General features: G+C 33.0%; 1 protein-coding gene across 1 annotated transcript; it reads left to right on the top strand.

Annotated features, from left to right (window-relative positions):
- Positions 1 to 3,325: 3,325 nt before the first annotated feature.
- On the top strand, positions 3,326 to 23,220 carry LOC116345661 (protein sprouty). The gene is made up of 6 exons (XM_031775230.1): positions 3,326 to 4,820; positions 16,803 to 17,359; positions 17,742 to 17,856; positions 18,020 to 18,310; positions 18,441 to 19,007; positions 19,162 to 23,220. The coding sequence occupies exons 2-6, from the start codon at positions 17,179 to 17,181 to the stop codon at positions 19,565 to 19,567; spliced, it is 1,560 nt and encodes a 519-aa protein (XP_031631090.1). The 5' UTR covers positions 3,326 to 4,820; positions 16,803 to 17,178; the 3' UTR covers positions 19,568 to 23,220.
- Positions 23,221 to 25,748: the final 2,528 nt, after the last annotated feature.

Raw genomic sequence — 25,748 nt, 5'->3', positions numbered from 1 at the left:
AATGAATGAAGGAATAAGCGAAGAAGAAAAAAAAACAAGCCTAGCGAAAAATGGTATGCATTTGAAATCGCATGTCGCCTCGGGCGAATGTTGTTTTAAACCCACGCAAAAATTCGAAAATGGAAAATATTTTAAGATATTCAGCTGCAAATATTTACATACTTTGGAATTGTTTGTCTAATGAAATCAGAAATCTCTGGGCCGACTGTCATATCTCGGCTACACCGAACGAGTTGTGTAAAAATGAATTGAATTGTCTTGAAATGTCGTGTACAATATACGTGTTGTTGTTATTGTATTCGGGTGTTAAGACTTTTTTAGCTGTTCGAATTCGGTGCGCGTCTCACATCGGATGCTATTCACGTGCTACGTATATTCTCTCAAAAATAAACACACAACGGAAGAAAGAGTGTGCTATTTTTTCGTAAGCATCTAAATATGTAATACAAATATGGAGATACTTTCGGCGGGAATCTGTTCCGAATTCCACGAATTTTTAGCGCGATCCAAGCTTAATGAAATTGTTGTTTGCTAATTTGTTTGCAAACGTATTTTATTAACTGACACATGTGTGTGTGTTTTTTTTTTCGTTTGCTATTCTTCGCGTTTAGTAATTCTATACAAACGCGAAAAATTTTATCATTCCAGTGAAATTGGTGTGCGTATTTTCACATTATTGCCTTCCTTTTCATTCGCTCTTCGTCTCTCCTTTCAGCTTTTGATAGTCTATCATCCCGTGAGCGCTCTATTAGTCCATTTGATCGGATCTACTTTGTCGTCATCACATTACACAGTAAAAGCAAGAAATAAAAAAAATGAAACGCTCGCTCATTGAATTATGTTAATGAAATAAATATATTTTGTTAATACGATCGCAAACACACTTGCGGTTCACAACTATACAAAAATATACATGCCTATTCCTACAATGGATTTTCAATTTATATGGCAAATTAATACATTAAGCGCAACACGCTTACGTGTGTATAGATATATACCAAAGGAGCGGCATACAGTTTCATTTTACTGAATAACAATATTATTCCATTCATAATGGCTGCTTCATTCATAAAAACCTTCGAATTATAGTTTTACACTTGCCCACTAGGAGCGTGATTAATGTTGTTACTCTCTATGTGTCTCTCTTTGTGTGTGTTTGCTGCACAAATACATCGACAGTTTTTAGTTCGACCGATCGGTGTTTAGAACGAGCATGAGCAACGAATATCAGAACGGATACGTATATTGCTTAAATATTTGTATGAACTATAATACATATGTGCGGAAGCGAGACAGACAGAGACAGAGAGGGAGCGAGTGAAAGAGATTCACATACACTCACAATGTGTGAGAGAGAGAGAGAGTGCGGGACAGCCGCAACCAAGTAGAAATCTTATGAATGTTGAAGCAAAAGCCGCTTAGGCTATTCTTTCAAAACATTAACGTGCAAACTCGGTGCTTGTCATCTTACTCTATCATTCAATCGTTTACGTCTCTCAAATTTTCCATTTCATTCCATTCCATTTGATTTTTAATGTGTATATTTTTTCTTCTTCTCGTCGCTTTTATTTCAATCGCATTTGCCAGAGAATATTCAACTCATATATACATATACATCTGCTTTATTTTTCATTCTTCAGTCACATTCTCCTTTGAACGTGTGTCTTTCGGAGTGTATAAACAACAACATATAACTGATATTTACGGATGAGCCGTAAACGAACCTATGTTAAGATTTCCGGTAGAAAATGTCTATAAAATTTGCGTGCAACATTTAATCGATAAAGAAAGAAAGAAATAAAAACAACTCGATTTATTTTCTGTCGATGCCAAGGATCACTCAAGCATTTATCATGCATTGAATCGAAAAGATCTTGTGAGAATAAAAAAATGTTTGATTGGATTCATCTTTTTGGATGAAAATGTTGTTTTTGTTGTACATTCAAAAACATAAGCTACTCGATTGCTCATCATTCAGATATATGGTGTTGTGGCTTTCGACACGTACGTAAATCGTGTTCGAAAAGCTCACGAAAGATCACTGCTCACAGCACAATACCTACATAAATTCAACGCTTAGCATTGCGGAGTGTGTATCGTGGTCGACCGTCCGCTCTCTGCATATATCCTATATGGGCTAAATACACAAGCGTGCATTCGAATAATGTTATTACTATTATTATTATTATTCGGTCCGGTTCGTATCGAACTGTCTATATGACCGTACAGTTTTGTCGGTTGTATTAATGAAATGGTCTTCTCTCCATCTTTATTTTATGTGGAAGAAATGTAAAGTCAGTAGTAATACAGTACAACGTATGGTTAGTTTTTTTTCACTCTACATCGATTCGTTCATATGTGGCACCAAGTATATATTATGTTCTCTCGTTCGCGTGTTGTCTATATATATGTATATATATCCGGCATGAATATGTGCGTGCGCACGGCTATGCGTATATTGTGCAGCACTTTTGTATTGGTATGTATACGACAACATTCATATATCAACATTAACACATACAAAACATAGCAATGATGGGTTTCTCTTCTCATCGTTCGTCATTCATATCATGCACATACAAATCGTGCAGCCGCTTGAATAAGCCGCATTATACGCAAGCAACATCCAAACATTGTCACATACCACCGCCGCCGCCGCCGCCGTCATCGTCGTCATCATAGTCGTCTCTCATACACAATACACTCATATGGAAAGTCGAACACTAACAAAGTATTGCATCTCTGTCATGTCACGGTCGTTTATATGCTGCGTAGAAAGAAACGAATGGTTTTCATTAAAATAAAGTTTCTGCCGAGTGAAAACGAATTCAATATATTTATCAGTCGCTTGAGATATTTCGTTTGTGGAGGATTGATTGTACGCGGGTTCCGTAAAAATTTCTTCTTTTTGAAATATACATGCATATAAATACATACAGTTATACATACAGTGAAAAGTGTACGGACCTACTGAACGAAGCACGAAAAAAAGAGTATATATATATTTTTTTTTTGGTTGAAGAAATGAAAAAATAGTTCACAATCATTTAGAAAAGAATGATCGTAATTTCAGTGGAAACAAGAGAGTAAAGAGAAATATTTAAAAAAAAAAGCAAATCCGGCAAATCAAAGTCATATTGTTAATGTAACCATATTTCGCTTTAGAAATGCAATGATCAGTGATTTCACTATGCTTCAACTGCAATAAGCAAAACAGTCACACAACGATCGGGAAATGAAGAAAAATTGAGCACAATTTTTAATGAACAATTTTTATTTTTATTTTTATTTTATTTAAATAGAAATCTGTGTTGCTTGGTACTTCTTAATTTAATTTTGAAAAATTTCAAAGAAAAGAAAATTATTATTTTGTTTCTAAGTGTATGGTGTGTTGATTTCTTTTTCATATAGAAAAAAACGGAAAGAAACAAATATAAATAAATAAACGAGAACAACAACGATATTCAGAGATTTAACAAATGTGTGCGTTTGAACATTCGAATATATAGTGTACCATGTAAAATACAAAGATAGATACCACATGAAGTTTTTTTTGTTTAGTCGTTCATTTATTCAATTCAAATATATGCTCTTTACATAAGCCAGTGGAATAAGAAGTGATTACAACGGCTGTTGCAGCGATCATTACCGCTTTTTTCTGTGTATTACTTGTGGGTTAAATGGTGTTGTTGTTGTTGCTATTATTGGTAATAACCATCAATACAGTCGAGACGATCGATTGCATTGCAAACACACACATTTTTTTTTCGTTCGCCAAGTTATAGATGATCCAAATGCATATGTTGATGATACATATGAAATGCGAATCGAATGAGATACAAGAACGGAAACAAGCAGCAACATCCTAGGCAACATCAAGCCGAAAAAATTGACCCAACAAAAAATACCGAAACGAAGAAAGAGATAGAGAAAAAAGGGGAAAAAGAGACTGTCTGTGGTGATCATGCAAAAATCGAATAACATAAACAGCAAGCAGAAAATCAAGCATATTTAAAAAATAAATAAATAGACCAAACGTCAAACAATTGATTTGCAAAACAACAAAGAAACAAACTTCCCATTTGATGGACATAAACCGACACAACCGATGATGACAGTGACATGTGCTAACGAAAGATTCATTATCGATCGCTCAGCGTATTCAAAATATTTTTCAACTGAACGAAACATTTAAAACGCAACGATATCAGTGCGCTCTCAATGAAAATTGCAAGCATTTCAAAAGTGCCAGAGTAAAACAAAAGCAACAAATTCAATCGAAAAAGAGAAAGAAAAAAAAAAAACGAATCGGAATTAGTGGTAGTGCTGAATTTTTGTGTTCAAGTGCTCGACATAGAAAATAGTGCAATTCGTTGCATCGCGCATTGAATTTTAGAGTGAGAAAAAAGTAAAAAAAGAAAGTCATACGACTACGACGACAACGACGACAAAATAAATAAAAAAGAATGAAAGAATCGAAGAAATAAAGAATATACATACACACACATATGAATACATATATATGAAGAGTTCGTAATAGTTTCTGTTCAAATCAAATGAAGACCGGAAATTAACGAGAGTAGAAAGAACGATTACTACGACGACACATGCAAAATAGCAAACTGTGCCGCATACAATAGAGAAGAAAAGAAAGAAAAAAATAATAATAATAATATTATTCGTGTTAAACAGAATATGAAGTGTTTTCTTGCACGTGGAATAAATGGTTACATATTATTTGGATTACACGTAGTTTGGATTACGACAAAGAAAACGACTGAACATTTTGTGAACTATCAGCCGCTGTTTCAATTAAAAATGTAAGTCTCTATATGCCGTACAGAAATAATAGATTAAATCCTTCGCTTTCTTTTTTTATTTCATTTGATGTGTGTTTCAAATGTGAATCCATTAGAACCACCTCCACCTCTTCCTTCCCAACCACAAATTCAACTGTCGACTGAAAATAACTGTTTCAAAAAAAAAAAAAAAAAATATGTCATTATATCTAGACGTTAGGAAATGGAATTGTTTTATGGAAGAATTGAAAGCGACTAATTTAATAGTGTGTGTTCAAGTGATGGAATTACATTTTGTCGGATGTAACAATATTGTATGAACACGCACAAACTAAACAATGTAACAATATTGTATGAATGCATTAAAAGAAACGTTCGATTCGATACTAATCGTATTTACATGGTATTGGTTTTAATTGTACTCGAAACATTTACGAAATTGAATAATAGTCAAGACAAGACATCTATCCTATTAATTGTGAATTTTCATGAATTAAAGTGATTTTTGAACGATGATCATAAGCATAGTTTGCACGTTATTTCATGAATGAAACTGACCGATGTAATCAATTCAACAACGATTGTTTTTATTTTCACGCAAACAGCAAAAGTTTAGCGATGAAACGATAAATAACATTTGCCGAATCTAAAAAATTATCCACGAAAAAACACATATGCATTTAAGTGAGAAATATTTTTTGCGTGCCGTTGCAAAACGTGTTTCTGGTTTTGCCAAAAAAAAGTGCAATAAATTAGTTGGCAAAATATCGTTGAACTGCAATGTCTCTTTGTACATTCGATCAAAGATCGATTCATAATGTTGGCATTATTCAATTCTGCAAAGACTTGATATGCTAAATGCATAATTCTAATCGCATACGTTTCACGATCAATTTATGTAAATCCAGTTTTGATGATTGTATTTCCGGCAAATCAATCAATTACATTTACTCTCTTGAGACTATAACCTTCGAACGCCACGCAATCGATTTTTAGCGTCACCTCTCAATGCTCAGTATTCTACAAACTTTTTTGTAGTCGTTCTTTCATTCTTTTTTTTTTAAAGTTGTTGTTTTTTTTGTCTTGAATCGTGAGCATATACACGCGCTCCCGACCAGCTGCGAATAATCTGTTGTTTGGTATTTTTAGAAAATGTTGCCGTTTTGATGCTAAATTTTCTTCGATTTTAATTGCGCAGAAGAATCCAATAAAATACTTAAACTGTAGAATAGACATTACATAGACATAGAAGTCAAGCCCACACTATTGCTAAAGGTGAAATGGAATAAGTCAGTAGCAGTATCGTTGGTTGTATTTATATGAATGTCGCTCACACCGTTCATTTATTTAATTGTTGCGAATCTTATAATTCACTAAACATTGAATTTCCAATTTTATGCTTAAAAAGTGACTCAAAATGTATTCTGTCGGCCCTCTTGCAACGCGTCGAGGAGTCCATAGCACGCTACTGACCGAAAGAGAAGCAACACGACGGTGGGCGTCCCTTCGCGGAATAATTTTTTCGGCTGAAAAACAGTACATACATACTGAGAGGTGCGGTACCATCATCCTTATTCGATATGATGCATTCTTAAAATTGAACGCATTTGGTACACCAACGCATCTCTGTCAACTCTTATCGTCTCTATCTATCTTTAAAATGTTCGAAAATAATTTTAATATGTTGTTGTTTTCGTCATTTTTTTATGAATATTTCTGTGGGCAAAACGAATCATGGTGGAAATTTGGAAAGAACTTAATCTTGGTACTTGGTTGTGTATGATTCAACAACTTGGAGATTGGCATCGATTTCTGTTGATTTCTTTTCCCTTGACAAACATTCAATCAGCACCCATAATAAACTAATTAAATTTGTTCCATTCCAAATCGTGTTTGTTGCATGGAATGTGAATATACTGATCTCAATTGATTCAAATTTTAATTTAAAGTTTAATTTTAACAGAATTTTCATTCAGTTGAAAGAAGACATGCAGAAAAAACGTCGCAAACACACACACACATACACACTCGTTCGCTTGCAAAGTAATTGCGGTTTATGATGCTGTTGTTGTTGTTGTCGCATCGTCGTGTGTATGCGCGGTGCAATTGCCGAGAAAGAGGCAACATTTTTAATTGCTTTAGGAAATAGATTGCCACTATTTTCAAAATGCGCCGATCTCGCGATGCTCAACGATTACACCGAGTTAAATAACAACAACAACAACAACAACAACTAAAAAAAACACACAGAAGTGTGTAGTACGATACGAATGCGAATTCTGTTGAACATTTCATGTTGTCGCCGTGGCATCGAAGAATTGCGATGCTTACTCTCTTTCACTCAAATATATGAGGAACATGTGGCTATAAGCCACATAACATTTATGTTGAAATATTACAAAAGTGCAAAGCGAAATAATTCTGTTGTGACATCGTCTTAAAATAAACATATGCGTATGCGTGGTCGATGCTTCTGTTGCCACATTACTTTGTGTGCGCTTTTTTTTCACTTTTTGTTGTTGTTCTTACTAAAAAAAATTGTTCAGTTGTTTTGTTTCGACTTTTATTCATCGACCGAACTGATGAAAAGGAGTCGTTGGCATCTTTTAATTTAACTGTTTGCATTTCTTCTTTTTTTCATCATTTCATTTCGTTTAGAAAAACAGGATGTATCTTCCTCATATCAGTTCATTCATAATAAATATTATGATTCGTATTTAAGTGTGCGCACACGCACTCAAAACGATTTGACGAGGTATGTTGTAAGACGTTGCATTTAATGTGTTTCGCATATTCAAATGGGAGCAGTTTTGCAGTTGAAAAGCCAAAAATAAACACACATTTATCTTGTAAATTGAATTCATTTTCGTATGTGAACTGGACATGTTAAGCGGATATTAAACTGTCCCAGCTTTAAAATTATTCAAACAAACAAAACAAATCAAACAACCATAAGACCGAAGCGAAATAAGATTATTTAATATTGCATTCACTAAATAATTACACCCCAAAATATTTCATGTCCATATGCCAGAGTTCATTCAGACAGAAATGTGTGTCGGCGACACGAAACGAACATTCAAATAAACAAACCGAACAAATGAAAAACAAAAAAAAAATTAAAACAATATCACTTCATTAAATTCACTAAAAACAAATCGATGAATTCTCGTGAGTTCATCGTTTCATCGCCAATCGAATGCACAAACGAATCACATTTATACCGGAAACAATTTGTTTTTTTTTTTTTGTTCTACATTTTCGTTTATTATTGTACAAAATTTCAGCGCAAATATTTTGCGAAAACACTGTCGACTAATTTGCGAATCTGATCACCCTTCGATGCATGATCTCATTGAGTCGGCGTCCAAATTGAGAAAGCTTGAGAAACCAACCAAAAATAGACTGCAACCCATGAAATCCGAAAAAATGTGTGAATATTGATCACACACTTGAAGTGGTTGTTTCTAATCTCCTTAAAAGCTTGACAGAACGTGATTTTGCGTTTTGTTTGCTAGACGTACGTACAAAACACGTTCTACGTTGTTTTTATTGTTGTTGCTCCATAACTAACACCTCGCCTATCGTTTCGAATGATTATAAGCTCTGTCTGTACTATTAATACAATGTTGCTAGCTCCATGGTCAAATACTGAATGCTCAAAATAAAAACACGTTAGACTTCCTTTTTCATCGCAAAGTTGAAATTTCAATGGAATAATGTAATTTTATTCGATGGTCACCTTTGAACTTCAATGTGATAATTCTTAACATTTGTATGCGATCAACGATCGGCCTACACTGGTATTAACACATCATGTGAGCCATGCATTTCAATACAATACAGTTGGTACACAATACAAGGGTGTAGTATGCGCCGCCGTTGCCGCCGTAAATCGGTTGAATTGTAGCGCAAGAGAGCGAAACTGAGATTGAGCAAAGAACTGAACGAAAAAAAAAATAATCGAATATTAGACAGAATGAGAGCAAACGGAAAAAGGGATGTATGGTCTGTGTCAAAGACATTCAAACAATTTTTAACCGAAAAATAACACGAAATCTAATTCTCGCTTACAATGGGAATTGTTTTGCTTCACATGTGTTTGAATGCACAATGTGAGAATGAGAAAGAGCAATGGAGACTTTTTTTGTTGTTGTTTTTGGAAGTCGTTTTTTTTTTTTTGCTTTTAGACAGTGCTGCCGGTTCAATAAATATTGATATAGATATAGACAGACGTGTCGGGATCGCAACATGCGTACACAAAAATGTGGTGCGTGTTGTTTGTTAACAGGAAATGTGAGACTGTGTATGTACGATATGCATGTATATGTATGTATGTACTCGCATTCCGCATTTGCGAATGTTAGCCCAAGCGGCACAGCGGCAATTTCAATCTTACACTCTCTCTGCGTTTATTAAGCGTGGTGTATTTATAAAGTTTGGCAAGAATTAAATCGGTCTGCCGTTCAAAACATTCTCAAATAATTTCTCTCGCCTTAAATCACATGCGGCTATTGAATATAACATTGTAAGTACTTAAAATTAAAAGAGCTCAAAGAAAGTAGTGTATGTCGTTCACAACAAACGTACTGACTCTTTTCGAATACCACAAAAACGGACCATATTCATAATCCAATCTCTGGTATGCAGGTCTTTTCATTCCGTTTCTGCCTTTGTCTCCATTCCGATCCAAGATATTGTTTCAATTTTGTCAAACGCCATTTTTGATCATTAACATTATTGGTTAAATGATTAAATTTTGCGAATTACATTTGGGATGAAAACAAAAATATCAATCGAAAATTGATCGTTTGGATTTCACAGTGTACGGCTCTGTCTGTGCATATTTTACATGGTGTCTTTATTTTTTCTTTCTGCGGAAAAAACTGCATAAATCTAAGTAAATTCGAAAACACTCGATAAAAGTGAAGATAAAGCGGTGCGTTATTTTTCTTTTCTTTCCCCCCTTGGTTTTCTATCTTTTACACATACTACTTACAATTAGTAAGTGGTACATTTGAAGTTCGTTGACACGATAATGTATTTCACGTTTATGGTTTTCAGTTTCATTCTCGCTACTTTTTTACCCAATGAGCTGTGCCTCATGTACTCATGCGTCCGGGTACATTGCACTGGATGAAAAGGACTAAATATGTTGAAATGAAGCGCATATTTAAATATATGATAAGGCCGTAAATAAATCAAACTATACATCAACTTTGGTGAATAAAAACGTTTTTGAATTGACAATATGACGATTTTGATCGTCGATAGTGAATTATAAGGTACATAAGATGAAAAATTAATCATAAAATCAAATCGAGAACAAAATAAACAACCGTCTGTATCTATGTCGCTCTCACTTCAAACGAAAACAGATACATCGAATGCACGAATACACAGTAAACGCATGTCGCATACTTCTATATTTGTTTCGTCCGTTTTCATTTGGTGTGAAGCGATTAACATAGGTGAATGAACAGATATTTGTTCAATACAAGTGTATCGAAAAATCGACTCATGTCTCCAATTCAAGACTGTTCACGTAATTACACGGTTATTTTGTTCATGCGTATGAAAATGTTCATCATTTTGTTCAGTGAAGATTTCCTCATCAGCAAACTAATACAGACTAAAAAAAACTGTACAAATCAATTTTAAATGAATACAACAAAAAATAACGAATTTATATAGAAATCGAATTGCTGATGTCAGGATTATCGTAGATACGCACGTACACAATGATCTTAAGAATTGAAGATCCAATGAAGTGATGCATTCTCTTTGTTAATGAAATCAATCTTCTGCTTCTTTGAATTGATTTTTATTTATATATATATATGGTATATATATTTAAATGTGTGATGTTTTTGTTGGTAGTTGTTTCTTTCTCCTAAACTTATAACGTACGTAACGCATGTCCGACTGATGTGATTGAGAAAAGCGCTCGAGCTCAGTGGGCATTATTTTAACACATGTTGAATTCACTCATACGTAGAGTTACTAATTCTGGCTATTACTTAGATAGATATATGTATGTATGTTATCGAATAACAAACTTGTTTCAGTTATACTGAGAATTTTTTTTTTTAGAAAATTGGCACGAAATATTAACATTGTGTCGTTGCATCAAACAAAAATCGAACTGTAACTAATTTTTCAAAAGATCTATTTCGAATTGATTTTTTTTTTTTGTTTTCAAAAATACATGGCAGTAGATTTTATTTTACATTCAATATGTGGACCATCACAAAAAAATAATTTAACTGAATATTTCAGCTGGTACTCTACAGATTTTTTTCATTGAAAAGTGCTTAAATATATACCAACTAGAACTCAGTATCCGGCATTAAAATATGCCGGCTGAATTCAGTTGGATTCATTATGTGGTCCGTGGTGAATTTTTTTTTTTTTTTGAAAATTATCACAAACTTTTGATATTTTCTATTTGCATCTACAGCTCTTCTTACACACATCTCAATAGTTGATACATGAATTAAAAAAAAGAATGTTTATGTTTCCAGTGAAAAAAAAAAAAATTATATCGCAAAAAATGCTCTTCGAATTTAATTGTAAGCGTAAAATGTTTCGAAATAATTAGTTTTGAGACTACGTAAAAGATTATGTAAAAAACGCAATAAAAGCACAATTTTTCGATGCGGTTTCCAATGAAATTATAATTCAACAATACGAATAATTCGGGCATGTGATCGTTTCAGAAGTGTCAATGAAGGCGCCAAGATGTTGATCCTGTTTGAGAGCCATTTTAATTGTTTCCGTTGCTTAAAAGGATTATACACACATTTATCCCAAATACTTCTCCTTTCCTGGATACATACAAAAAAGTGAATACGATCAATTCTGTTTACAAGATTATATTTTGGGCGGTGATGCTTACTATTTTGAATTAAAAAAAAAAACAGAGAATATTTGGCTTCGAAATCTATTTGTTGGCCATTGTTTATTGCATCTCACACATGTTCGAAAATCACATTTTTGAAAAATCGGGCGTTTTCCTTTCCGAATAAAAAAAAAAGCAATCTGAGCAAAAAGGAACGAATGAATAAAAGGAAGCATGGGAACATTGATATATTTTTTTCTTTTTTTCCGTCGCAGTAGTATGTGTAAAATAGACCCCGTATGTTTTCATCGTTATGACACGAAATGCACGAAAATGTTTGTTTTCTTTTATCTGTCTACGTGTAACAAGTTTTCCTCTACATTTATACGCTTCATACGTTTGAACGGTGATACAAACCCGGTTTTAAATATGTATAGGCTTGAATTAAAACATATATACATATATACTCATATGTTGAAAGAGAACGAAAAAAAAAAAGAAAAGAAAACATGTTGAGAGTGTTGAACAGTGTTGAATATATAGTACGTTCATTGAGCAGCTATTTGAAACTGTTTGGATCGTATATTCTTTTTCTCTGCTATTCAGAATTCTACATACTTGACTTTTGATACGTGGGTAGAATGTGATGTAGTCGTTGACGTCGTCATTGCTGCTGTTGCTGCCGTTGCCTCTCTCTCTCTCTTGCTCTCTCTCTCTAGATTTTAAAAGAAGAAAAAAATATATATACTGAATCAATGTGTTGATTTTGCGTCGTTATTTGATTTCATTTTTGATATTTTCAAATTCGAACATGATTCAGTACCGAAAAAACGACGTCAGGCATTCGAAAATCTCGCCAAGAATTTATAACATGAAATTATGAATCAAAACAGTTTTGCTCAAAAATCACCAATGCAATGGTATTTTCATTCATCATTCACTTAAGTATTTATATGTTTTCTCTTTCTCTCTCTCTCTATGGTTTCTTTAAACCGTTTCTGTGAATGTTTCGCATCATCAGAACGTCGCACATGTGCACTGAAAGATCGATTTAATTGAGCAGCCTCAGCATTCACTGACATTTTCGTTCTTTCCTTTTCATCGCTTGAATAAGCATTAAAATCTCATCGTAAAGCGCATGAGAAGGTGTATGGAATGGTGAAGTGTGCGATAGAGATGGATAGCGCACCAAAGAGATGCACTTTCTAGAACATTCTATCCACCCGCTGGTTTGACTACCTGATCAACAAAGCCGCATCAAACCAAATATATCGACAATATTTTATCTATGGTATAATCGTAAAAAAAACGTAAAGAATTATTTTGAACTCTCAACAACCAAACGTTTAGTAGACAAAAGTTGAATAGAGTAATAGGTATGCAGTCAGGAGAACACATGAATAAAAAAAAAAACGAAAACACTGAGAAAAAAACACAAGGAAGAAAAACTGGGTACCGTAAACACATTGAAATCGAATCTTTCAAAAAAAATGAACACAGAGAGAAAAGATAACACAACAACAACAAAAAATAAATAGTTTTGTGTATGGAGAGACTGCACATCTGTTCATTTTAAATTCTAAATATTCTATTCATTTATATATTTAGCTGGTACGCATCACAAATACACATTATATCATGAATATGCCCACAATGAAACGACAAAAGTCGAATCTAAATTAAACGATATGACACAACGAACATCATCCATCCGTTCGCAGTCTCGGAAAATTAATGCAATATCACAATAGCGGAAACGGCAATGCCATCACAGTTTGAATGAACAAAATTCTACCAACAAAAACACAAAAAATCAACAATAATAATAATCGGGAGAGGGAGAGAGAGAGATATAGTGACAGAGAGAGAGAGAGAGCCAGAGAAAAAGGGAACAAACACTTTACCAAGGGTCACTATAGGACTGGACTAACAATTATTCAGCATTGATATATGGATAATAGTATAGCATCATTTTCCATTTGTCACAATAGTAGATCCCATTTATTGATTTTTGAGTAGAAAAAATGCTCATACTCTCGCTTATCTTTTCCAAGTGTTTCTCTTCTCATTATTGAGAAAGTTTTGAAAAGTCAACAAATGATTTTTCATTTGAGTGGTGTGCAATGTTTTTTCTTCTCCATTTTTTTTACTCAGCATCTGTTTATATCAGTAGTATGTTCTTCTCGTTTCTCAAACTTAGATTTCAACTTATCTTTTAATGGGTTGAATATATTTAGAAATTAGATCGTGATCGTGCATTTATGATTTGGTGCAAAATCTGTTTTCAACACAAATAACTCTTTCTTTATTGAAAGCATATTTCGAATAATGAGACAAAGATCAAATAAAAAGATTGAATAATAAAAAAAGATCGAAAAATTAAAAGTTACATTTATTTTTTTAATAAACATAGTTAATTCAGACTTTAGTCATCGCATTGGCCATTCAGATTAAATAGTGAATATGCTCTTTTTCGTTCGATTACGTTGTGCAAAAGACATTTTTATGTATTAACTTTGAAAAGGATTTGCAAGAAAAGAAATAAATTTGTTCAAAGGAACCATTTCGTGGGCGTCATTAGTGATACCACAGTTGTGTGTGTGATAAATATAGAGTGCATTTAAGAAAAAAAATATGTACGCACATGCTTGCCTGCAGTCACATTCGATCCAGCATATGTGAAAGTGTTCACTTTTAATATTTTCTGAGCATTTTTTTTGTTTCGCAAAAGATTCAAATGTATTAGGATTAAAGTGATCGTTGAAAATATACTTGTATGTACGTTATCTTTTTATTTTCAACCGGCAGTATTAACTAATTGTAACCCAACAACGTTTGCATACAAATTTAAAAGTAATGGAAAAAAGTTGAGTGGAAAATTTGATGTGATGCATTTGATTATGGTGAAATTGGTTGATTTCGTTGGATATTCAATTGACAGAAAGTAAAATAGTGTTCGTAGTGTAATTGCAGGCTGTTAAAGTTTCTGTCAAACTACAGTGTACAAGAAGAAGACAAAAAAGAAGAAGAATAAAAAAGCAAACAATACAGGAAAATAAAAAAGTGCTTGTGCTATCGATTGATGAAAATGGTGCCTGTGAATTTCGAACGAAATGTTCATTGTGAATCATTGAGCATTCATCCTAAAATATCACTTCAACTTTGTGGCCATTCATTCTTAATCACATGATAAACATATTTTTCATTTACGAGAAGAACAAAAAATATTAAACCATTGGATAGCAATGAGATAGAATAAAATTGAAAGTAAAGGCAATATATTCCGTTTAAAGCGATTAAAACATCGCTACTGTTCTATTCCATCCGAATTGCGACAAAAAGAAAACTACAAAAAGTGAAAAAATAAAATAAAATTACTGAGTAATGAGTTGTGTGTGTCAAAAATATCTATGAAACTGAAAGTAACAATGTCCTTTCAAATAAATTCGAAAAACAACACTTCATAAAAGAGAAGAACAGATCACAACACATAAAAAATATATATATTATGAAACGTCGAACATTTTCGTATGTGTATAGAATATGAAGCGAAGCAATGACAAAAAAATGCCTGAAAATTTCGAAGAATAGAGGTATGAACATATTTTATACACGCGTACATCACTGCAAAAAAAAAACCAACATAAAAAAAGTTGAATAACAGCAAACACAGAGCAAATTGTGTAGCGCAATGCACGAAAGCAGATCCTTTCTCATATGGACGCTCTTTTGTTCTCTTTTCCTCTAACACGTAAATCATTGTGTTCGCTCTTCGCTTCATGATTTGCGTAAGCAAAGAAGAAAAAGAAGAAGAAGCAGAGAGTAAAGAAACAAAAAACAACGAGCCCGATGCGCTTGCCAGTGTGTGGTATTTGAGTGAGCTCGTACGCTATTATTAGCAATTCATTCATACGAAGTAAACCATCAATCACAACGTAAAATATGGTTAAACATAAAAACTCTTTTCGTTCTTCGACGCAAGCCCAATCAGTGCAATAATCAAAATCAAACTGCGAGGAATGCATCAAAATTCTTCTTTTTTGGTATATTTTTTTTTACTTTCAAATTTACTACCATTAATGCAGTCGATTCAAGCTACAACACATATGTGCACTGTATACCGTGCATTTTTGTACTTCTTGGAAAGATAAAAAAAGCATACACCATATTATTTTGACATTTTGCACAGCATTGCGGTTCGTTAAGCCAATCGACATGATAAAGTCACATTTTTTTCGCAGTCATTCGTAAAGAGAAAAAAAGAAAAACAAACGGCGATAAAAAAATTTTTTTTAGCTATGCATATCATATTCAAATGCATTTTATTCGTCATTTGGTGATAAGATAAATGCAGTATAAAAAATGTCTTCTTTGAAACAAAAAAAAAAAATAAACAGAAAAAGTTTGTTTACGATGAATGACAAAGATATAATTGAGAACATTAAGAAGGTTCCCTATTTAACTCTTCTGTGTTTATGAATTGCATTATAAAGTCTTTTTCTTTATTTATGTTTTGAAAGTAAAATTAAACAAAATGTAAAACATTGAGTATTTCTCGCCTTGTTGCTTTCAGCATTTCTATCGTTTTGCAATGACCATAGCTTCTGGAGTCGGCGATCCAAGGGGGGGTAATTTGGTCTCGCACAAATGCATTTCTGAATAGTTCATTCCCCCAGAAAATTGAAAGATTTTTCTCTTCGCCCAAAAAACCCTAGCAAAATTCAATATTTTCTCCCGTTTTAGAAGAAGAGCAAAAAAAAAGGTCTTCACATTTCGAAAGAATATTTTTCTCAAAAAAATGAAATTTCTAAGGGGGTAATTCCCAAATCTGTTCTCCAGGGGGGGGGGGGGGTAATCCAACCCCTCGGACCCTTGCTCAGAAGCTATGCCAATGACAGACATAAACATAAATGGATGCATGAAACGTATTTTAATTTATCACACAAAATATTTCATACAATCGCAACATCATTTGTTTACTATGTTGTGTTGTACAACCGGACAAATATCTTATTTTGTAAATATTAAGAGATATCATTTGAAACGTAATCCTTTTTTTTGTTTCCTGAACATTATTTTCATATCGATCGGCATTTAATACTATAGAAATACATTTAAAGTTATATGCTAATGATTACAATTATTCATTTCTTTATTTACAGAAAGCGCTTACCATGACGAATTTTCAACTAGGATAACAATTAGAATAATCAAAAATCGAATTGAAATTCACAATTTAAGCAGAAAAACGAAATCGAATTAAATCAAAGAACACAAATAAAAAACGACGAAAAATTGCGAAAAACGGTTTCGCTAAATTAACTTTGAACCGAATTAAAACATAACGATAAAAAATTTGGGGCACATCGGACACTGACTGACGCACGGAAATTTCTATTTATTTTCGTTTATTTCGGTCAACTTATATAGACTCGGTCAATAAATATTAGACTCACACATTTATCAAAAATGATAGATTTTTTGGTATGGTGATTTCCATTAGCATGGTAAATACCATAAAATGGTAAATTCCATAAAATGGCAAAGCATCATTCAAATCCACCACCAAGACCACCAAAACCACCAAAATCGAATTCGATACGAATGTCAGAGCCGCCAATGTCAGAGCCGCAAGCATCAAAAGAAGCTGAAACTGAAACGACCCTTCCGCCTTTACAACCGAGACAAGTTCATCAAATACCTCCACCATTGCCACCAGGTAATTTAATACATTTTAAATCCATTTAGCTTTTATCATTAACGCTTTATCTTCCACCTCATATGCATATTACATTTCATATACAGTTCATTAACCCTCTTCGTGCCTTTTCGAAAAATGTCTAAAATCAGACGTTATACAAATTATTTTGACTATGCGTTTTTTGAGATACAGAAAAAATCACACCTGCAATAAAATGTGTACCAGAGGGTTAGAGTGCAATTAAAAAATCAATATTTGAAATGGTTATAATAATCGAAATTTTAAATAGCACTTGAGTTGTGAATTCACTAACAAAACATTTCATTCGCGTTGTGGTTTCTGCAGACATTTACTTTCAAATGTTTATTTAATTTTCATTGATGATTTTTCATTTTCACAGTGACGCAACAAGTAGGAACATTCGCAGTATTCTCAGGACAACATACACATTCTCTTTCACCTCCGTTGGCACAGCAACCAATTCAGCACGATCAAACGCAAATAAACACCAACAGGTACAGTGCCAATTTTCTACTTAATCACATTATTGTTCAATATTAACTAAGCTTAGTGCTTAGCGCACCTAGTTATTAGTTATATCCAACTTAATTTTATTAAAATGTTTTCTTTCTCTGACTTTTATTTTCGATACATTTGTGTGTGTATTTAAATGGATAGATTTCAAACAACAACGCTCCCTATCACAGTACCACTAACATCGACGAGTTTTTCCAGGCGGAGACCGCCACCGCCTGGTTCAGCGTTGCCCATAATATCATCACTTACATCATCAACATTATCAAACCAGTCAAATAATAGTCAACCATTGGATACGCAAATATCTCCAGTCACACTGGCGGCGCCGAGACCCGAAACAGAGCGGCTCGCAAACGAGTATGTGGAAACGCCTATCCGAACACCAAAATTGGTGTCACGACTTCAGCATGCCGGAGTACATTCGACGCATCGGTAAGTGCATAGTAACATTTCGTTTCTTTATAAAAAAAAAAAAATGTTGTTTGTTCCCTCAATACGAATATGCCCGTCATTAATTTGTGTCATCAATCTTTTCTTTTCATATCATAATTAATAAAAACAGAGACTCAGCGGTTGTTTCAACTCATCAAACCACGCATAATAATCGGAATGGCGATCGAACGGCAATTAATAGCGGTGACAAGCATCCAGCAAATACGATTGCATCGGTAACAACGGGTCAGTTGACCGATGTGAAAACGCATCCATTTGTTGGTGGTCGAACGGCAAATACAACAGCGGTGGCCGATTGCTCAAATTTGGGCCGTGCACGAAATTCGATCATTGACTTTGCCATTTTCCAACATGAACTACGTGACAGCCGACATGGTGATAAAGCCATTCGTTGTACAGACATTCCTACTGCGATGCGAGCAAATTCAAATAGGTGCGAACGTGTTAGCAATGTTTTACCGATAACAGCGATCACAAAGCAACCGTTGCCGTTTTCAAAAGACTCATCTACGGCCGGCTTACACGATGACATTGATATTCATCCGGCAAATGGTGAAACACCAAATTCGATAACATGTCCACAATGTAAGCGTTGTCGATGTGAAGAGTGCCAAAGGCCGAGACAGCTACCATCTCGTTGGGTGTGTGACAATACATGTTTGTGTAGTGCCGAAACGTAAGTTCATATTTCCATTAAACTTAATTTGAACAAAGGTTTTGAAAAAAAAAGATAGTCAGTTTGTCATGTACACAACGACCACTTTAAATTCGTATTGCTCATCATTTTATTTTTGTTCTTCTCTTTTTTTATTGTCTCTTCTCTAATGCAGGATTATCGATAACACATCATGTATGTGCTGTGTAAAAGCCTTGTTTTACCATTGTTCCAAAGACCACGAAATTGAATGCGAAGGCGATAGTATATCGTGTGCGGATGATCCATGCTCATGTCTGCCGCATAAACGAACACAAAGATGGGCATGGTTAAGTGCTCTATCGTTGGCGCTGCCATGTTTATGGTTTTATTGGCCAATGCGCGGTTGCGTTGCCATATGTGCAAAGTGCTATGCTAGACATTCACGGCATGGATGTCGATGTCCTGTGCAAAATTCAAATAAATCTACAGTTAATAATATTAGCAGTAACAACAGTGGTATAAATAGCACACGAACAATTAACCGAACTGGTGATTTAACACCCGAAAAACGTTTGCTCGATTCAAGTCCTGAATTCTAAATTATTACAATTAGTTAAAATAAAAATAATAAAATGAAACAAATGAAACAAAAAAGCATATAAATAAAGAAACAAATTTTAAAGAAGAAAAAAGAAAATGAGAAAAAATATATACAGCAAATACTATTTTATCGAATGGAAAACAAGAAACACATGAAAAGTGGAGACAAGCACAATTTTATCTGAATATATTGAATGAAAGAATCATCGAAGGGAACAAACACAACAACAACAAATAAACAAAACACACAAATTAATAAATTTACGAAATTAAAACCAATTCATCTATACAAAGTAATATATAATATATAAATAAATGATAAATTATATGCGACACTATGCGTCTGTTCCGGGTGGCATGTTGGCGCGTTATTATTTGACGTCACGAGCCGAAATGCTTTCCAGATATAGGCCAAATATAAATATTAAAAATGAAATGGAAAAAAATTAATTGAAATACATATATGTATAGCCAAAGATGTTTTTTAATTATTTAAATACATGGCGAAAAAAACGAGGAAGGAGAAGAGTGAAAGCAGTAGCAGCCGTCACAGAAGACGAAACAAAATAAAATATAGAAAAAACTATAACGTGTGTGTAATATCATTATCGCGGTTGGAAATATATAAATGACACAGAAAAAAAGATACAAACTGAATGAAGTGAAAATGGAATACTAGTTAAAATACATCAGCTTGATTGAAATCGCGATCAAACGACGACCGCATGGATATATAACTAATTAGTTAAATGTTTGCATCGTTTTTTAAAATGTCAAATCAAAATCATAGGCCGATGAAAATTTGTTTTAATTGCTGCATTAAAATGGAAATTTACAATAACTTCAATTCCAAACGACTAGCGAAAAGGTAAAACAAAAAATATTTAAAACAACACAACGCTCTACATTTCAAAGGCGAAAACAATATGCACATTTTCCAATGGAAATCACCTTTTTCTCCAATTCTCCACGTCAAAAGAGACTAACACCCATTCCTGCTATTCGGCGACACAATTTCAATAATATTTTCTTTAAATTAATCCGATCAATTGCATTTTCGCAAAGTGATCGTTTATTTGAATACGAAAATAATTCTTTCGAAATTGTTTGAAATTCCGACACACTTTATTCCATAATCAATCAAAAACAAAACAAATTGTACCAATATTTAATTTAGCGAATCTCTATCATATATTGTATTTCATTGAAATGATCACCTCTTTTATTTGCCGTGTCTTGATTAAATTTCGGTGTATTTGATTAGATTGAAGCATCAAGTATCTGCATGTTATACATAGCAGACACTGTCAGCTTTCATGAATTGGAAACGAGTAAGGAAGATACAGAAGAGAAATGATTGAATTGTAAAATTAAAATAATACACAAATGATGTACATAATTCATCGAATTTTTCTATTCTTTTTTGATGTTTTTTTGTTTGCGATTTCTATGTTGTGTTTTTACACACTCTTCTTTTTTCTTACTCCTCCCAATTCAGCCGCTGGTAGTTCCTGGTAATTATCGATCAATACATTCTTTCAATCAGTAATCCCTTTAATTTATTCCCATTTATTTACGCTTCGCATTTTATAGAGTTGTTTACACTGAAAAGAGTCAATACATTTTTACTTTTTTCTCTGCCATTTAGTTCATTGCCTTATACCAACACTATTGCGGTAATGGACAGGAAGTAAAATTGATTGTTTTGAGAAAACGCATTTTTTAGTGCCGTTCACACAAAAAAGCTTCTGCTTTTTTGTTCATTAACGACAAAAAAGATATGTTTCTAACAGAAAAGTTTTGTTGTTTTAAAATATTTGCTTGTCGAATTTTCCACATGATTCAATCCGCAAACACATCGAAATTAAAATTTTAAAAAAATGTCAAAAAACTTAAAATTCAAAGCCAAGAAAACGAAAATAATTCGAAAGAATTGCGAGTAAATGAATAAAAATAAATCACGAAAAAAATGAATGATATTTCATCAGTATTATCTAGTCTCATAAAAACTCATTCACATATGATTGAACATTGAACACAAATTTATTATTTAAACGACCATACAATTTAGGCCATTTCCCATATCTGAATTTAAAAAAATGGTATTTATCAATTTAATGTACAAACATTTCTGTGTAAATTGTTGGCATTCAAACGGCCCATCGATTGACAGCGTCACTTCACGAAGCAAAAAGAATGGTTATGATGTCGATAAAATATCGATACTGAACCACCGTTGCTCTTGGACTTCTTTGTTATTCGCGTACGTAGGTTTTTCCATGTTTCACGCGTGGTAAAAGTTCGACCAACCATTAGATAGAACACATCATTGCACATTTTGATTGATTTAATTTGAAAATCCGGCATTGAAATGACAACCATATTTTTGATATTAGAAAATTATAAAAAAAAGTGTTGTCATTATACTTTTTTGCTCTATCCAAGAAACGACAACATAACAAAACTCGAGCCGAGCAATCGATTCAAGACCAGTTTTGATAGCTAGTAATCCATCTTAATTATAATACGCTTCCTTTTCTTGTTGTTTTTTCGTTTTGTATTTGTAAAAAATTGTGGCAACGAAAATGATATGGAAAAATTCAAAACTGAATACGACTATAAGAATCAATCAAGCAGTTAGCAAGAAATATTTCAAAAACCATCCATTTAGAAGAATGGGCTTATGTGATTCTATGCTGAATACAATGCTATCGAATGGTTCTAATTTACCGAACAGAACTTTTTGCCTCGCGATCATGTATTTGAATGCCACCAATTCACATAGAATTTTTTGTACATTGAATTGATAAATACCATTTTTTTTATTTGCAGATATGAGATACACCCTATTGTACATTTTTTGTAAACAAAAATTTCATTTAAAGTGTGTGTGTGTGTCTGTCTGTAAACGACCATACATACTCTGAGTAAATTTGTATGAGGATGTGTATTTGCTATTTGTTTCTTTCAGTACATAGCTAAAAAAAAATTAAAAAGAAGAAAACAAAGGAAATAGCACACAAACAAAAAGCAAAGCATCAAGAAGTTAATAAATAAACAGGAAAGAAAAAAATGAAATCGAAACTGTAAATCTTAATTTAAGATTCTACTTGTTTAACGTTCTTTTTTTAATGAAACAAAAATGAAAAATCAATTTAGCCACCAACAAAGACTAGATTTCTTTGAGACACAATAATTTTGTAAAAAAGGCGGAAAAATCGCATTATGCTTATCAATCCAAAACAAGTACATCAAAAACCTGTTCAAACACTCACGCAGCCACACACACACACACACATTTGATTTATTGCTCCTTCTTTTTTTACTTTTTTTTTGTTGTTCGATCAAACGAACTTATGGAGATAGCTTTCAAATTTGAGACTCTATTTCACTAAAAAAAATTACGTCTACCAACAGCCAACACAAAATCTGTTTCTATTTTTCTTTCTCTATCTCTCATTTTTTTCCTCTCGTTCATAAAGTTTTGAGCGACCGAAAACCTCTTTCCGGTTTGAGTTTCTAAATTATTTTGTCCCATTTTTGTGTTGATCTCTCAAGAGATTCTCAAATGTAAGAGAGCCCAAAACGAACTTAACAGATAGAAATATTCACAGAACCATCAAAGCATGTTAAAAACGATTTACGAAAAAAACATAAGAAGAAGAAGAAGAAGCGACAAAACAAAAATAAAATAAAATGAAACCGAATCATAGCTGTTCGATAGCGTTGTAGTGATTAAAAATTCGGAGGATGCATAAAAAAATTGATTTGTTGTAAATGATTGTAAATACTTTGAAACTATGTTATAAATAATTTGTAAAACTAAATGAAATGAAATAAATAAAATAAATGAAAATGATGAAAAAATGCGCTGTATAGGTATATTTTAAGTAACAAAGAAACTGAATGAATAATTTAAATGGAAGAGGGAGAGAGCAAGAAAAAATACGAAAAATCAAAAAATCCCATCAGCCAGAAGTGAACACACAAAACTAGTAGAAAATGTTGTTTAAAAAGAAATGAAGTTAGACAAACGAAGAAAACGAAACGAATCGATTTTGAAGAGAGGAAACACTAACTTCCATGTATTATTATATATCCGATGCTAATAAAAGAAATTAATTGATAACAAACACTAATTAAATTAAATGAAATGCATATTAATAAAATTGAGAAACAAAATAACAGTAATTTAAAAATGAAATTGTTATGATTTTAAAAAGTAAAAATTACACATATTCATAAGAGATAATATAATTATATATATAAAATTAAAGAAAAAACAAATCGATATTTTCATTTTCCATCATTTGTTAGCCCCACCAACGTATCCTGTTTTATCCAGTCTGTCTGTCTGTTCATCGGACGTGTCTTTCGGTTTTCTTCGTTCATTTCATCAGGTAACAATCGAAAACCAATTTAAGATTGAGCATAGTGTGCGTTTCACGCTATTGAATGCAAATCAAATGCTTTCAAAAGCACGTCATTTGCCCGATTTATATCAACACTTCACACTTTGACAATGGAGATTTTGATGACGATTTTCATATTGGTTGTCTATACTGAAGTGTTTCGGTTATAGCAACTACTGTTTTTGTACGATTTTTCTCGATGTTGTTGGTGCTTCTACTTGTTATTTTTCCGTTTCTGTTGTTGTTGTTGTTGTTGGTGTTTTTCGTCTCTCTATTTTCATCTTTCTGTACATTTTTTTATCACGCTTTGGTTTTACGTGCCACAAACAAACGACCGTATATACGTACGTATAAATATATATATTGTGGTAATTTGAAATCTAATTTTAGTCTTTGGCACATGCAAAATGGGCAAAAATAACTACGTCATGTAAGCGAGATGCAGGAGAAAGAGACATCGCATAAGGAAATTCAAAACAGATCGTAAGTATGAAATCGGGAAAATCGAAATGACAACAAATGAGCAAAGAACGAACGTACGAAATGAACGAGAGAGAGACAGAGAAGGCGAAAAAACAAATGAGCAAAGAAATACATTGCAAATGAAAATAAAGAAAAAAGAGAGGCACATTTTTGTGTTAGCAATTTGAATATGAGAGTGTTTGGGCACGAGCGCGCACATTGATATCGCGCGCACTTATTTGCTCGCGTCCGCTGCCCACGAATATACACACGAGCTCATTCAATTGCTGCGACATTAATAAAACCTACGAAAAACTAACTTCTATAAGCATAAGACACAAAATCGTGTGCGTCAAAATGGTTTTTGATGCATTTTAGTAACACATGTATGTGTATAGAAATTGTCATACATCATACTCATTTTGCATATGCTGCGATTTGTTGCCCACATAGGCATACATATTTTCATTGAATTCAAAAAGCGTGTACATTTTTAGCATACATATATAGTTTTGCGATCACAAAAAGAAAGAACTTGATCGAATATTAATCATGACGATACTGTCGAACAATCAGTATTTATGAATTGCAATTAAACAATTTCAATTTTGATGAGATATTCATTTCAGATATAAGCAAATCAATTGACATTGATTCAAATAAATACATAAATCTTGACGTATTTTTTGTTTATTCATTGATTCGCGCACCTAATTGAGAGAGCCAACCGAATGAAAATACTGCAAGTGACAAAATCTGACAGAGGCGCAACCCACTTCAATACCGGTGCGGTTAGTATTACTTGAATCACTGGTTTTCAATATTTTTTGATTTCAATTATCAATACTCAAAATCTATAAAAAATGTCCAATAAATTTTCGTTGCTCTTACATCAACAATCAACGGTCTATTTAAACAAAAAAAAAGAAAACATTTTTTTTTTTCGAATAATTTTTCTTCTTCTTAAATTTCGAACAAAACAAAAATCAAATCACTGATCTTAATTTGTGATCATTAGCAACAATACCTTTGGAGAAAAAAAAAACGATGAGTGTTCAAGTGAAACGGAGGTAAATGAGTAGAAATCGATCTTTTATGGAACATACGTTGAATTTTCAAACAAAAATGCATAATATTGAGGCGTGTACAATGTACATGTCTCAAATATATTTTCAGTTTTCGTTCTCTGATGAGAAACTACTGTTTATGCTCAGCAGTACACTTTACACACGTTTCAATCGAAAGAAAGATGGAAACAGGAGAGAGAGAGAGAGAGAGAGAGAGAGAGAGAGAGAGAGAGAGAGAG

Source organism: Contarinia nasturtii, unplaced genomic scaffold (assembly GCF_009176525.2).
Source record: "Contarinia nasturtii isolate CC-2019 unplaced genomic scaffold, AAFC_CNas_1.1 Cnas_scaffold_1371, whole genome shotgun sequence".
Lineage (NCBI taxonomy): Eukaryota > Metazoa > Arthropoda > Insecta > Diptera > Cecidomyiidae > Contarinia > Contarinia nasturtii.
Note: the sequence above shows the minus strand (reverse complement) of the source record. Positions and strands in the feature narration are given on the sequence as shown.

What these genes read in the sequence shown, in the direction of transcription:
- LOC116345661 (XM_031775230.1), top strand. Translation starts at nt 17,179, where the DNA reads ATGGCAAAGCATCATTCAAATCCACCACCAAGACCACCAAAACCACCA. An exon ending in ACGCAAATAAACACCAACAG is followed by an intron (nt 17,857 to 18,019) that starts GTACAGTGCCAA and finishes TTAAATGGATAG; the next exon opens with ATTTCAAACAACAACGCTCC. An exon ending in GGAGTACATTCGACGCATCG is followed by an intron (nt 18,311 to 18,440) that starts GTAAGTGCATAG and finishes TAATAAAAACAG; the next exon opens with AGACTCAGCGGTTGTTTCAA.